The 13,473-nt window shown below is 38.1% G+C and overlaps 2 protein-coding genes across 3 annotated transcripts; one reads left to right on the top strand and one right to left on the bottom strand.

Moving 5' to 3' along the window:
- Positions 1 to 52: 52 nt before the first annotated feature.
- Positions 53 to 8,701, bottom strand: atrip (ATR interacting protein). Of its 2 annotated transcripts, none has more exons than XM_056758867.1 (14): positions 7,817 to 8,701; positions 7,070 to 7,385; positions 6,916 to 6,992; positions 6,658 to 6,828; positions 6,464 to 6,579; positions 6,044 to 6,141; positions 5,875 to 5,958; positions 5,669 to 5,795; positions 4,065 to 4,724; positions 2,823 to 2,965; positions 2,646 to 2,737; positions 2,488 to 2,574; positions 1,603 to 1,861; positions 53 to 662 (listed from the first exon to the last, which is right to left on the bottom strand). In XM_056758867.1, exons 1-14 carry the CDS (start codon positions 7,844 to 7,846, stop codon positions 589 to 591), a joined length of 2,334 nt encoding a protein of 777 aa, XP_056614845.1. In that variant the 5' UTR covers positions 7,847 to 8,701; the 3' UTR covers positions 53 to 588. The 2 variants fall into 2 exon arrangements, with proteins under 2 accessions (XP_056614845.1, XP_056614846.1); XM_056758868.1 differs by having other exon boundaries at positions 7,070 to 7,382.
- A 170-nt stretch (positions 8,702 to 8,871) lies between these two features.
- Positions 8,872 to 10,441, top strand: si:dkey-42i9.4 (uncharacterized protein LOC492503 homolog). Its single transcript, XM_056758870.1, has 3 exons — positions 8,872 to 9,026; positions 9,204 to 9,339; positions 9,854 to 10,441. The coding sequence occupies exons 2-3, from the start codon at positions 9,207 to 9,209 to the stop codon at positions 10,195 to 10,197; spliced, it is 477 nt and encodes a 158-aa protein (XP_056614848.1). The 5' UTR covers positions 8,872 to 9,026; positions 9,204 to 9,206; the 3' UTR covers positions 10,198 to 10,441.
- Positions 10,442 to 13,473: the final 3,032 nt, after the last annotated feature.

Raw genomic sequence — 13,473 nt, 5'->3', positions numbered from 1 at the left:
TTCGATGGGGAAGTACATACTTGTGTATATAGTGAGACAATATGGCCGTTCATTAAATTAAACTCTGTTTATTACACATTCGGTTCGGCACGTAAAAAATTGTTCATGAGCCTAACCTAGATTGTTTGTCAGTATAAAAATTTAAACACCACAAACCAGAGGGTTTGTGGGTAATATTAGCTCAAAATGATACAAATAATACAGTTGAGTACTTGGAAACACTATTGGACATAATGTGCGATTCTGTCACCTTTGTTGTACTATTTTTGACATATTCTCATGGATATTGTATATTCACAAGTTTAGTGTGTCCTAAATCATATCATGTAAAACAAGCACCTCTGGGATACAATTTGTAATGTAGAATGATTAGGGACGTGTCAAAATTGCATTCTGTTGACTGATGTGTGTGTTCACACTTTCACGATTCACAATACATGCCATTCAATCATTTTAGTGATCAAGTCTTAAAAAAAAGACAAAATCTGACGATAAGACACAATACGGTGAACATCAGAATGTCATCATATGGGAAAATCACAACAGACGTCCATTACACAACCTCTGACGTCATTGTGCATGTGATCGTTACGGTTCTGCCTCTGTGTCCATGTCTTCAACGTCCTCCGTCTCAGAGCGACAGATCTCTTCTACTGCCAACTCTGCAGAGAAACGACAGCACAGTGCAGGTTATGTCATTTCAATAAACACCAAAACATCTGATAAAAATCTGCACATTTTGTGTGTAACATAAAATTGCAGGTTATTTTAGGTACCTATCTTTACTTCAAACTGACACAGTTTGAATTACACAATGTAACTTTTTTCGCTTCATTTTTTAGGTTTCTTTATTAAGTATAAAATGCTGAATACAAAAATCACATATTTTTTTTTTACCATCGATGTTATTCCTAGAAAAATAAAAAATAAAAATTTCACACATTAATACATTTTGGTATTATTACTTGTACGCAGAAATGACAAGGTACTAGCACACCACTGAGCTCAAAACAATAGTTTAACATAGTTACTAAAAATAGGTTCCCACCTTACCCCAGATACAGAAATTTATAGAAGTTTCTGACAGTTTCAATTGGAAAGAAAATATTTTTTTTACAGTTTTTGTTTATTTGCAATATAGAGATATATCATAATAATTGATATACGCTCAAAATGTACTTGAGCTAAATATAAATTAAACATTGATGCTACATAAAATCTACGTCAGTTTGTGGTATGATTTGACTAAGACCACCCAAATGTATAAGCAATTAAAATGGGAAAACCAGATGTTCCAAATATGGCGTTACATTTCTGTCACACACTTGCAGTATTTGACCAATAACAGCACACCTCACTTTTCAGATGGCTGAGCTTTATAAAACATCTATGCGTTTCAGAGAGGCGGAGCAAAGAGGAGATAAACAATCACTGTATGTGGAAAATACACATTACATTGCATTATATCTAAAACAAACAAGAATATTCGTTTTAGCTGTATCATATGACCTCTTTAAATATTGACGCACTCTGTACTTTCATGTCAAGTAATACCTCCCCGAAACATGCTTCATTATAACAAAGGCTCACAAAAGAGCTCACCTTCACTCTCGGTCAGATCTGGGATCAGTCTGAACGTGTCTCTGATGGCGGGGATGACCTGATCATACATGTGCAGGACGTCCAGACAGTGTTCTGAGAATGACGAGTCTTTAAGAAGCAGCCAGTGGAGAAACATGAGAGCTTCTCGTAGCACCTGAACTCCATGAATCGACCAGGTCCGATTACAAGATGTCTGGCTTTCTCTGCCTTTAGTTTTCAGCCATTGAGTGTGTAACAGCACCACCACCGTCCGCACCAGCTGAGAAGTTACGGCACAAAATATGTTTAAACCAAACGAATTGTATTCAAAGTCAATTCAATTTTATTAAATTGCTGGTATGGAATATTGGCAATGGTATTGTTTTTTATTTTTATTAATTTTGTTTTATTGTTATATAAGACAATGCAATGTCACATAAGAGGATTCTAGGATTCCTAGGCATTTTTTTATTCATTTTAAAGCAAAGAGCGTCATTCAGTTGTAAAGATGTAAACAATATCCCAAATAAACATGCATAAATATACATAAAGCAAGAATAAAAAGTGTGTGTAAAAATATTTAATAGATAAATATTCATATTAATAATTTAAACCAAAAAAAAACAATTATTAATTTTAATATTATACATAATGATGATTAATATGTGAGTTATGTCACAAAATAACTATTATTCAACAGGTCGTGGTTGCAAAATACAATAAAAAGCAGCTGAAGGAAATGATTCATTATTATCTTTAAACTAAAAACATTTTAACCTCCACACAGTGTTGATACTGCAACATAAACCTCAATAAACATTGACAACATTCTCTCCTGAATTTGGTGACCTCGCCCTGTTGTTTTCAAAGTGAATCATTTAGCTTAAGACTGTAAGAAGAACAAACCTCATGTATACACTGGCAGGATGATTGACAGAGAGCGGCCCAAGTTCCTGCGTTCTGTGTGAACAGCTTGGTTAACATCCGTATAACCTGTTGATTTAAAAATCATATTTAATGTGTCATTACGGTACCACACAACACAATTCAGACAGGATGATCACCTCAAGCTCAAAGCGGCTCCACACATCCTCAGAGGCAGATTTATCTGGTCTGGAGGTGACGTACTGGAACGTTCTGAGAAGAGGACATGCATCTTGGGGAAGATACGGTTTGTTTTTAAGACAGTAATGTAGAAAAGATGCTTTATATATCAAAAAAGAAATGTTGAAAACAATTACAATCGTGTGAGCAGAGCTGAACGGCCATCTCGTTGCTGCAGATGATGAACGACAGAAGTCTCACAGACAGACGGGCGGTTTTGTGCGACATCTCCGGAGTTAGACATTTAAGCAGCGCTTGACTCGACAGGATGACCTTGAGTCTACATTTGAGATATGAAAGACATCAGTTTCAATCATAAATGTGCAATATATACAATTAGGGTGCGTTCACATCGCCAGCAATTGTGTCGCTAGTATCTTGCTAGCTACGAGGTCATTAGAAGGCGTTCCTAGCTATGGCTGATCTAGTAATGTTTATCAACAAACATGTTAATAACTGACGAGAGACGGATGACATGAGCTCCGCTGCTTTACTCCTATTGGTGGTCGCATCATTTGCATAAAAGTTGAGCAATTCTCAACTTTGTTGCGTCGCTTGAGACGCCCACTTCCTGTCGCCAATAATCAATGATCATCATCTTTTCATTGAAATGAATGGAATCATGTTGCTTTGTCGTTGGGTGTGGTTGGCGGTCTGAACGGGTCGTTACACTTTAATTGAGTTTTTTGTTTTATCGTAATTTTATAAATATTTTGAATTAAATCAATTTGAATTATTTCAGTTTCATTTTAAGCAATTTTGTTATAAGTGAATAATTGTAGTGACTGAACCAAACTTGCTAAGTGTATTGCTAACGCTAAGGCCACATTTCTCGTTTCTGTTAGCAAAGTTACCAGATATTTTATTTGATTTTAATTCAAAGAAACGTTTGAATTGTTTTAGTATAAAACTGCATTTTCAACATTGTCCTGCTACAAGCTACAAATCCGGATGATGTGATGCAGCAAAACTTTTCCAAAATAATTTAATTATCCTTATCATACTATTAAATGCCTAAACACAAAGGGCGGTTTCCCGGACAGGGATAGACTAGTCCTAGTCTAAAATAAATGCTAGAGCTGTCCGAAACGAAAAAACAGCCTGCACTGCCATATCTTAAAATACATAATTTTGTATTGTCTCAAAATGCTCACACGTAATGTTTTAAGTAAGGCATGTTTGGTAAAACATCTTAATTTCCTGATTAAACTAAGGCCTGGTCCACACTTAAACTAATCCCTGTCTGGAAAACCACCCCATAAACATTTAAATTCTGGTAAATGAGTCACAAAAGCTCTCTGTTGATGGTTAACTGTGGCGTTATTCTTGGTCACATGTTCTTATACAATAACTATAGGTTATTCCATATACAACTGAACCTCATAAGTTGGTTGTCCTCTGCTCTCTCAGCCAGCGCACACAGAATCCTAAGACTGCTGATCAGTACCGCCTCCTTCTGGCCGGCAGCCGTAATGAACCCAGGATCTGCCAACTGCAGGAGTCTCTTCAGAAGAGGCATCTGCGTCTGCACTTCCACGCTCTGATGTTCTGACGTACTAAGGATGCTTTTGGAAGCCTGAGGTCTGTCCACGTCATTCTGTTCTTGAGTCTCTCCGTCCAGGTGGCATAGCACCATCTCCAAGGCCTCACAGCTGCAGCACACTACATGATAAAGTGCGTTCATGGCAGCAAGGGTGAGTTCTTCCTGGCCGCTGAGAGATTCCTCGAGACTGGAGGCTAAGCTGGAGTCGGAGGAACTCGAGAGGGAGCTGCCGTGGAGCGAAGTTTTACCCGAGCTCTCTATGGATTCCAGTGTCTGACAGTACGTGGTGATGTGAAAGGTGAGCAGGGGGAGGAAGTGGACAGCCGGACGGCAGGTTTGGCGGGCAGAGGGGAGAGCGACATGGTTGGTCGGTGGGCGGACAGCTAGCGCGGTCAGAGCGGACATGGCGAGACTCTGAAGCTGGTGGAATAGGGTTTGAGGGCGATGAAGCACTCGGAGATCTCCAGAAGATGAGCTGGAGGTTGCCAGCGAACCCCTCGAGGAGAAAAGAAGACATGATGATTTTTAAGATTTTATAGTATTAAATTGTCAAGGATAAACACAATTATGAAATTCACACATATGTATTGGGATTTTCTTGAGAGGATCTCAACTAGAAATTAAACAACAATTATTATGCTTTTGAATATTTTGTCATTTCTGGAATTCATACAAAGTTCAACTATTTTTGTTCAAAATATCTAAATCTCCTGAAAAATGTAAATGGATGTAGAGAAATTATTCTCACAATAATTCTCAGTTAGAGAATATTGCTTACAATGCTGCAGTGGAAAGTAAACATACTTTGTTAAAGGGGTGATATGACACGGCTTAAACAAATATTATAGTTTGTTTAAGATGTAATGAAATGTGTATACACGATAAGGTTCAAAAGCGCTGTATTTTCCACATACTGAAAAGCGAGGTGTGCTTTGATTGGCCAGTTAACCAGAGCCTAGTGATTGGTTAAATACTGCAATCGTGTGACGGAAATGTAACGCCTCCTACCATATTTGGAACATCAGGTGCCAAAGCACCTGACAGGTACGTCCATTCTTATTAGTCGAATCATACCACGAACTGACGAAGATTTGTGGGGGTGTGGTTACACGATGTGTTTCAGGCAGGTCTGGGTGAGCATTCGCTATTAGATAGAATGCATGTTTTGATCCCACACTTTAATTTTTGCAATTGAACGTGTCTAATACATGCATGGGCAACTAAAAACAAACCAACAACACAAAAAAACATGTATCCGCGCCATATGACCCCTTTGATACATGCATGATTACTGTTGTAAGTCAACTGATGATTTCCCGAAAACATTTCATGATTGCAAACAATACCATGTAGTGGAACCCAATATTTACAAAGAAGGCAGACTTCCAAAACTGCTTTTATGTGTAGACTGGGATACAATGGGATGTTGCTGATACTTACGGACTGACGTAACCGTTCTGTGATAGGACGTTTGGAAGAGCGTCGGGTCTGACTGACAACAGGTGACAGAGACTCAGAGTGCTGGGATCTAACTGTTGTTGAAGCAGTAGTTTCAGCAGCACACATCCTAGAGTGAAAAAACAACATTACACAAGCACAACGAGCTTCAAAACTGAGATTTAAGTCAAGATCATACCAGCCGTTACCTTCTTGATGGAGGTCAGAGATGATGGTTTGCTCTGAATGTGGTTCCTCTGCAGACGATCTTTTCGAGTGTGTTCGTTTGCCATCTTATAATGTTTGAAATTTGATATGGAAGGTCAATGAAAACACAACAGACAGGAAATGCACATAAAAATGAAACGTAATCCTTACCCTCGAATAAATGCCCTTTGATTGGAGAGGTTTTATTGGCGAGCTGGGCTGAAAACGTTTCTTTGGTCAAGAACGCTCGACCGGCAGGAGACTGAACACTGTGTCAACAAAACATCAACATTTAAAAATCAAGATTTTTGATGTTAAAATTCGATCATCATTTATTCGCCCTCATGACTTTCTTCTGCAGAACACAAAAGAAGATATTTTCAAGAATGTTGAACACATTGGCCCCCTTTGACTTTCATTGTATGGACACAAAACCTAACCACTGAGACATTTCTCAAAATATCTTCTTATGTGTTCCACAGAAAATTCATACAACTTTGTAATGACATGCAAGTGATGACATGTCTGTATTTTGGTGTTTAAAAGGCCAAACAGAAAAAACAAAATGACTTTTTGAAAGATGTTGCCTACTTGTTTCTCACGGGTGTGCCGGCCAGCTTTCCTCCACGCTCGCTGCTCTTAAGTTTCCCCCTCATCTCGTTCATTTCGGCTTCTTTAAAGTGCAAATCTGACTGCAGGGACTGGACCTGCGAGAAATCAGACGTACGTTGGACATGCCCTACGATATCTTGCACGGCGACGACATCATGCAAACCCTCTCTGACCTTTTTTGTCAGCTCCTTCTCTCGTTCGCTCTGAGCCTGAGCTTTCTCTCTCTCCAGTGCCATCTGTGCCTGCCTCTGCTGGTCCTTCTCCTGATTGGCCAGTCTCAGGGAGTCCCGCAAGACCCGGATCTCCCCGTTCTTCATCAGGATCTCGTCCTCTACCTCCCTCAGCTGAGGGGAACAGAAACACAGACGGATGGAAGGAGGTGTAAGACAGAATCACCAGTTCCAGTAAGTGAAAAGCATAGAATAACAAACCTTTCTCTGTAGTTCGGCCTGCTGTTCAGCTAACTGCTTGACGTGCAGATCTTCACCCTTGCTGGAATGCCCGTCGCCTGTGTGACATGAAATAACACAAACATTACACTCTTCCTCTTGAAACATTTTTAGAACGTCGAGCTTATATACTAACCAAATGCATCTTTTCTTTGAGGTTCGGTCATGTTAAACACGCTAGTACTGCAACCGTCTCCCAGGGAGAACGTTTTCCGTCCGGATCTCGCAGGACCTTTGCTCTGGTTATCAGTAACAGGGTAAACGGAGCCGTACGTTCTCTTCGAGCCGCTGTTCTGACCGTCGCCCGTGATGGCCTGAGATGCGATGATGTCCATCTGAGCCAGGTCATCCTGGGTAAAATCGATGTCGTCGTCAAATGGATCGGGGTCTGCGGACGTCTGATGGCCTTTCAGCCTCTTGCTTGGTGGCAACTCCATTTCAATGAGGATCTTCTGGGAAATCAATAGAGAATTGGTATATTGTGAAGCATGAACAAGACGGAAATGAATAAACTGAATTTTATACTGTAAAAAGTGTGTTGCTTTGCTAGCAAGCAATGATATAAAAATATAATGGCATATTATGTAAACAGAAATATATGTTTAAAGCATGGTATCACTGTCATTAAACTTATTTTGATTTGAACAAATTGTTTTGAAAAATATCATAAAAACATCGTAAAACACTCAATTTAAATGAATTAAATATAAGTTATGCATAACTGTACAAAACATTAGCTAATAATAACAGACGCATTTACAAGCAACTTTAGAGTTTCTCAATACACAATATGGGGGTTAATAACCACAAAAAACACTTTGAACAATTTCTTACCTACACAAGTTGTATACAGTGAAATAATGATTTATTGTAAAAATATTACCTGCTGCCGTTCCACTGTGAGCTCGTGCATTAACCGGCTACAGTCTGATAACGCGTTACGTGCTTCTACGCAGCATCCTAAACGTACATTTTATAAATGGCTTCCTTTATTTATAAACATAAACATAAATGACAAAAACAAGCAGATATTTATTGACTTCATAAACTAGTAATATTCTTGAGCTTTCATTCGGGTCGTCTAGGGGAGGACCATGCGGCTAGACGGAAGCGCAAGGGATTGAGCAGCCTCACCCGATTGGCTAAAACTCAGCCCAAGTGTGCAACGCAGTGATCTGATTGGTCGATCCAGCAGCGCACGTACTACGGATGACTCGTGAGTCAAACGAGATACCGAAACGCGAATTGTTTGATGTTGTCGTTTTCATTCTATCGAAACACAGCTGCGCTTACAATAATATACTTTCAAAGACGATTATATTTGTTGGAGATGTTTTGGGAGTGTTGAACGTGAAGTTTGTTGACAAAGTTGGTTTATTTTATGTGCACATACGTAAATACAAGAGGACAAAAAACAAAGCGAACAGAAATGTTACTTAAGACAATTGAGTCAAGTAAACATACAAACAGAATTGAAGTGATTAAGTGACGTAGCGCTCCGAAATGCACGTTTGTGGTAAAATAATCAAGTTCAACATTTTCCTCCATACTAACATAGATATTCCTGACTTACAGGAGAGAAACAAGAAAATATAAACCTTATAATATTTTACTATACATCGCATAAAAATAAAACGGTATAAAAATGTAAATGTAAAACAGGCAGATTCAGTGCAGAAAAGACCTCGTTATTAACTGCTTTCTACTCATTTTCTTTCACCGAAGTCTGTCTTATTTCTTTATTTTTATTGCAGAGTAAAGAAATGTTCATAAGAATAATCATACAGCACATATTATCAACCCTCAAAAAAAGAAAACAAATCACACAAAAAATCGTCTGTCTTTTTATGGAAACAACCTATCAGCGACGTCAACGCGACGTCGCTCTCTGATTGGCGGAGCGCGAGGCTGCATAGTGTTTACCATCCGACCGCAGAACTGCAGCTGCACGTAGAGCTCGAATCACCGTCGGAGAAGGAAGTTTGTTGTCGAAAATATATATTTACTTACTTATTTACACGACTACGCGGGGTTAAATCGCCTGTACCAGTTGTGGGAACACGTTGTACTTCCAACCTAATTCACTGGAACTGGTTAGTAGTTTTTAAGGATCGTTTTGTCGTGTTGTTTTGAACAAAGGAACGGAGCAAAGCCCATTGCCCAGGCCTGTTGAGTTTTGCTGTACTGGAAGTCATTGATCTGGAAAACGACTTCATGTGACAATTTCACCGTGTGTTATTGTTTTAAAACGTGACATTTTTCTTTTCCAGCTCATGATAAACTTGAAAATGAAAACTGAAGTCTCCACTGCGGCTAACTTTGTTACTCGTCTGTTGAGAGGAACAAGGCTGCTTTCAGAAGAACAGCTGCAACAATTCAGATTCTCTTTGGAAGAGTCTTTGGGTGGTAAGAAAAGACGAAACACGATCTTTAAATACTGCAGGAGTATTTAAATAAATCGAAAATATAAACTTTGAGTATAATACTGGCAAAGGTGGCTACAATGGTTTTTATTATGGACAACAAGATTACAATCTGATCTTTTTATTGTGTCAAAGTCCGTTCTTGGAAACTTTTATCATTTTTTTTTTAATCTGCCTATATCAGTGAAAACAAATCTAGCAGAAAGAACAAAGACTTTGACAAGGGATAGTGAATGCTATAGTCAACAACAAGGTCTTGATTTTGCCAAGGCAAGAAAAGTGATGGACAAAAACAGTAAAATTCAGTTTTGTTCAATTAATAAATATTTTGAAATGGGTTTACTTTGGAAATAAAGACATATGTATAATGGACTTGTGTCAACCACAATGATATTTTATATAATATACAAACGTAACACTATAATGTCTATCATCATCACATGAATTTTATTTAATTTAGTCATAGCCAAGCCCTTAATTTATCATCTTTATTGTAGATCACTATCTGCACCACTGGTTCCCAAACGCACCCTGCAGAGGTTCAGGTTACAGGTGCATCCGGATCAACCACAAGATGGATCCTATAATAGGCAGAGCCGCCAACACCATCGGACTCACAAAGGAACGGCTCTTTTCCCTGCTGCCAAGTGAGCTCACCATGTGGGTCGACCCGTTTGAAGTGTCCTACCGGATCGGCGAGGACGGGTCCATATGCGTTCTCTACGAGTCCACGCCTCAATCGGACACAAATCCAACACCAGTGGAGAGCTGCAAAGATGGACTGAGAATCGGTCACCCAAGTCCATCCAAATCCTTCGGCATGATGACTTGTTCTAGCTGAAAAGTGATTCTGTGTGGCTACTCGTGAGCATAGTCAATAAAACACGGCTCGCGTATGATTTAATTCTTTTTAAGCTTTTTTCCCCAGACAGATTTTTTTAAATCAATGGTGAAATTTTCATTTTAATGACCTCATTGTGAAAACAGATGTATTTTGATTAAATGTTTTAAGCTCCCTGTACAGTCATGTTAAATATGTGTTTTTTAAATTTCTATTAAAAGTTTTTCTATGAATTTCTAAAAGACACATTTGTGGTTTTTGTTTGTTTGTTTACTTATATATATATATATATATATATATATATATGGCACAGTTCTGTGCAAGTATACTGACTATGACACAATTTTAATAAAAATATATTAAGGACATTTATGCACTTTGAAAGCAATTATGTTCTTTGGAAATTAATGTACAATAAAAAACAGAACAGGATTCAACCAGGCGCTTCATTAGTTAAAAACAATAATGCTTATAAATAGTTAATATTATTTGTTTTCTATTAAAAAAAAAAATAATACTTGCATGTATATTGATAGAACTAATGCAGGAAAGCAATAGTTTATTCGCACATGAATTCTCATTATTTTCTCCTCCTTTTATAAATCCAACCCTGTACGAATAATGAAGATAAATAAATATATATATTTTTTTATTAAAAGATACAAAAAAATAATAATTAATAAACCCTTTATCCGCGAAATAGTGATAACATTGGGACATGTGTATAAAAGTCATATAAAAACCAAACAATTGGTCAGAATAAGACGCAAAATCTACACGAAAATAATAATAAAAAAACAAAATGAGAAAATACTAATCGTATAATTATGATAACTTTTCTTTCTCCGCGCAGTAAAAAACAATTAAAAATCATTTTTAGAGAAGATAAACCGGAATAACACGGCGACTGTTTGATTGACACCTCCTCCGATCAGTCAGCGACAAACGCTCACAGCCAATAGAAATTCGATCCCCTGCGTGCAGCCAATGAGAGCGCAGAAAGGGCGTTTCTTCGCGAAAGCGGTAGTGCCTCTACAATCGTCAGTGTGTCAGTCGCTGATTCTCCAGAAGTTTTAAGCCTGAGCCAGATCGCCGCGCCCGGTGTGTCAAACCTGCGCTCGAGCCGACAATTAACGCTTTTTCTGGGTAATGGAACTGGACAAAATGGACGAAAACGACTGGAAATATCACGGGGAAGGCAACAAGAGTCTGGTTGTGTCTCACTCGCAGGTGAGTGATGAATAGTTACTAGCGTTTAGCTTAGCCGAGATTCACATTAACTTCAAATCTTATTTATCGACAACAATACAAACCAAACGTTTTATGAATGACCCAGATATGAAAACTAGAAGGTGTTATATCACAGTTAGACCGAAACCAACCTATTGTTTTGTTTTTTAAAACGGCTGTCAGAGCTTTAAAGCTAATAGCTACATAGCTAAACAAGACTTCATTGATAAACTTAATTCACTACATCACGCTTGTGTTGCTCGATCGCGCCACACCTACTCTCTGGACTTCAATCTCTATTTCATGTATAGAACTACAATGGCAATAGAAATATAAAGTCAGATTTGTTCTGTTGCAAAATAAGAGTCTGTTGAAGTCGAGTTGAAAGGGTGGTCGTGTGTGGACTGGACAGGGGTCTCTTTTGGGAACCACGAGATAAGAGAGGTACTTTCAATGTAGAACCCGTTCTAGAGAGGTCAAAGGTCAGGTTAGAAACTTTCCAGTACTTCTAGATGAGTTATAAATAATGTTATTTACAACATATTTTGGAGTTGTCTTAAAGTTGTTGTGTGTGAGGTAGATCCTTGTTGGATGAACGAAATACGCAAAAACTAAAATCCTGTCCTAGTTTGTTCACTCTCATGTCATTTCATTCCTGCATGAGTTTCTTATGCAGAATCCAAAAGACGATATTTTGAAGAACGTTGGTAACCAAACAACAATGTCCCCCATTGTGCAGACACAAAACCACCGATACATTTCTCAAAATATCTTCTTTTGTGTTCCACAGGTTTTAAATCATATGAGGATGAAGAAATTATGACAGAATTTGGTTTTTGTAAGAACTGTCCATTTAAGCTTTACTCAATTCCAGTATAATCATCTGTACCTTCATTAGTCAGAAACAAGCTGGTTTCGCAGAACATAATGTGACGACGTGTATTCAACCACAGGATGTTTTCTCAGACAACATTGGCTAATCTGTTGATGTAATCATGTGGATTTGGGTGGGGAAAGCGGTCAAAGCTCTGATGCGGTGGCAAATTTTGAAATCCTGAAAGGGCCTGAATGTTTGTGGTTTACTGACATTCCTTAACTCTCCCACACTCAAAGGCAAATACCTGAGTCATGACTAGGCATGGGCCTATATGGGATTTTGACCGTATGGTAACCTTAAGCCAACCTATCACAGTTTCATGGAATGAATTATGGTGGTTGCAGTTTTAAAATGTGTTCTTTTAAATGTCTGGGTAAAAACATTGCACAGTATATAGTATTTTACATAAAAAACAAAAAATATGGAACAATAGTAAATAGGAACATTACGTCATGTTAAATCAGTGCTTCCCCAAACATGGAACCCCTTTCTAGTCTTCTTTTACATGCTTTTTACAGTAATTAAACATGCATGCATTCATCCATACATAAATGGAGTGGAGATGATCAAGCATAAACAAAAATTGCACAGAACCTGATGGATTCCTGCCCTTTCCGTCTTTGATATAAACAGCTCATACCTTTGGAACGGTATAACAGAAACCTTTAGTGGTTTTAAACCGTTACTTTTACAAACCGCGATTTACCTTGAAACTGGAATCCGACTTGAATTTTTAAATCTTGGTATCTTGATTTAACCGTATAATCTAGTCAGGTCAGTTTCAGTGTCGAGCCTTCTGGTTTTGTGTGGTGTCATGTATTACAATATAAAATAATCATTTCTAATGTGAGCTTTGCAGATCTTTTTGGTGACTCTAATATAAGGTCTGTAATTCACTCTAAAAACTAAAAGAAAGTTTGTGAAAGAAAGCAATTATGCTACATTTTGCTATAAAGAGTACATAACTAGGGATTTTTAAGGTCCTACTTTGGTTATGGAGTGTCCAACAACACGTTTATTTATATAGGTGTAAAAACACTATTATTTCGTAACAATAGGCAGTTATTCTTACCTTACTTCTTGACTGACTCTAAAATGATTCGTTCGGCGATTCATCCGTCTAATCCCCTCCTTTCCGCTAGCCTAGTCTGCTGTGATTGGTCAGAGGG

Source organism: Triplophysa dalaica, chromosome 10, assembly GCF_015846415.1.
Source record: "Triplophysa dalaica isolate WHDGS20190420 chromosome 10, ASM1584641v1, whole genome shotgun sequence".
Taxonomy (NCBI): domain Eukaryota; kingdom Metazoa; phylum Chordata; class Actinopteri; order Cypriniformes; family Nemacheilidae; genus Triplophysa; species Triplophysa dalaica.
Note: the sequence above shows the minus strand (reverse complement) of the source record. Positions and strands in the feature narration are given on the sequence as shown.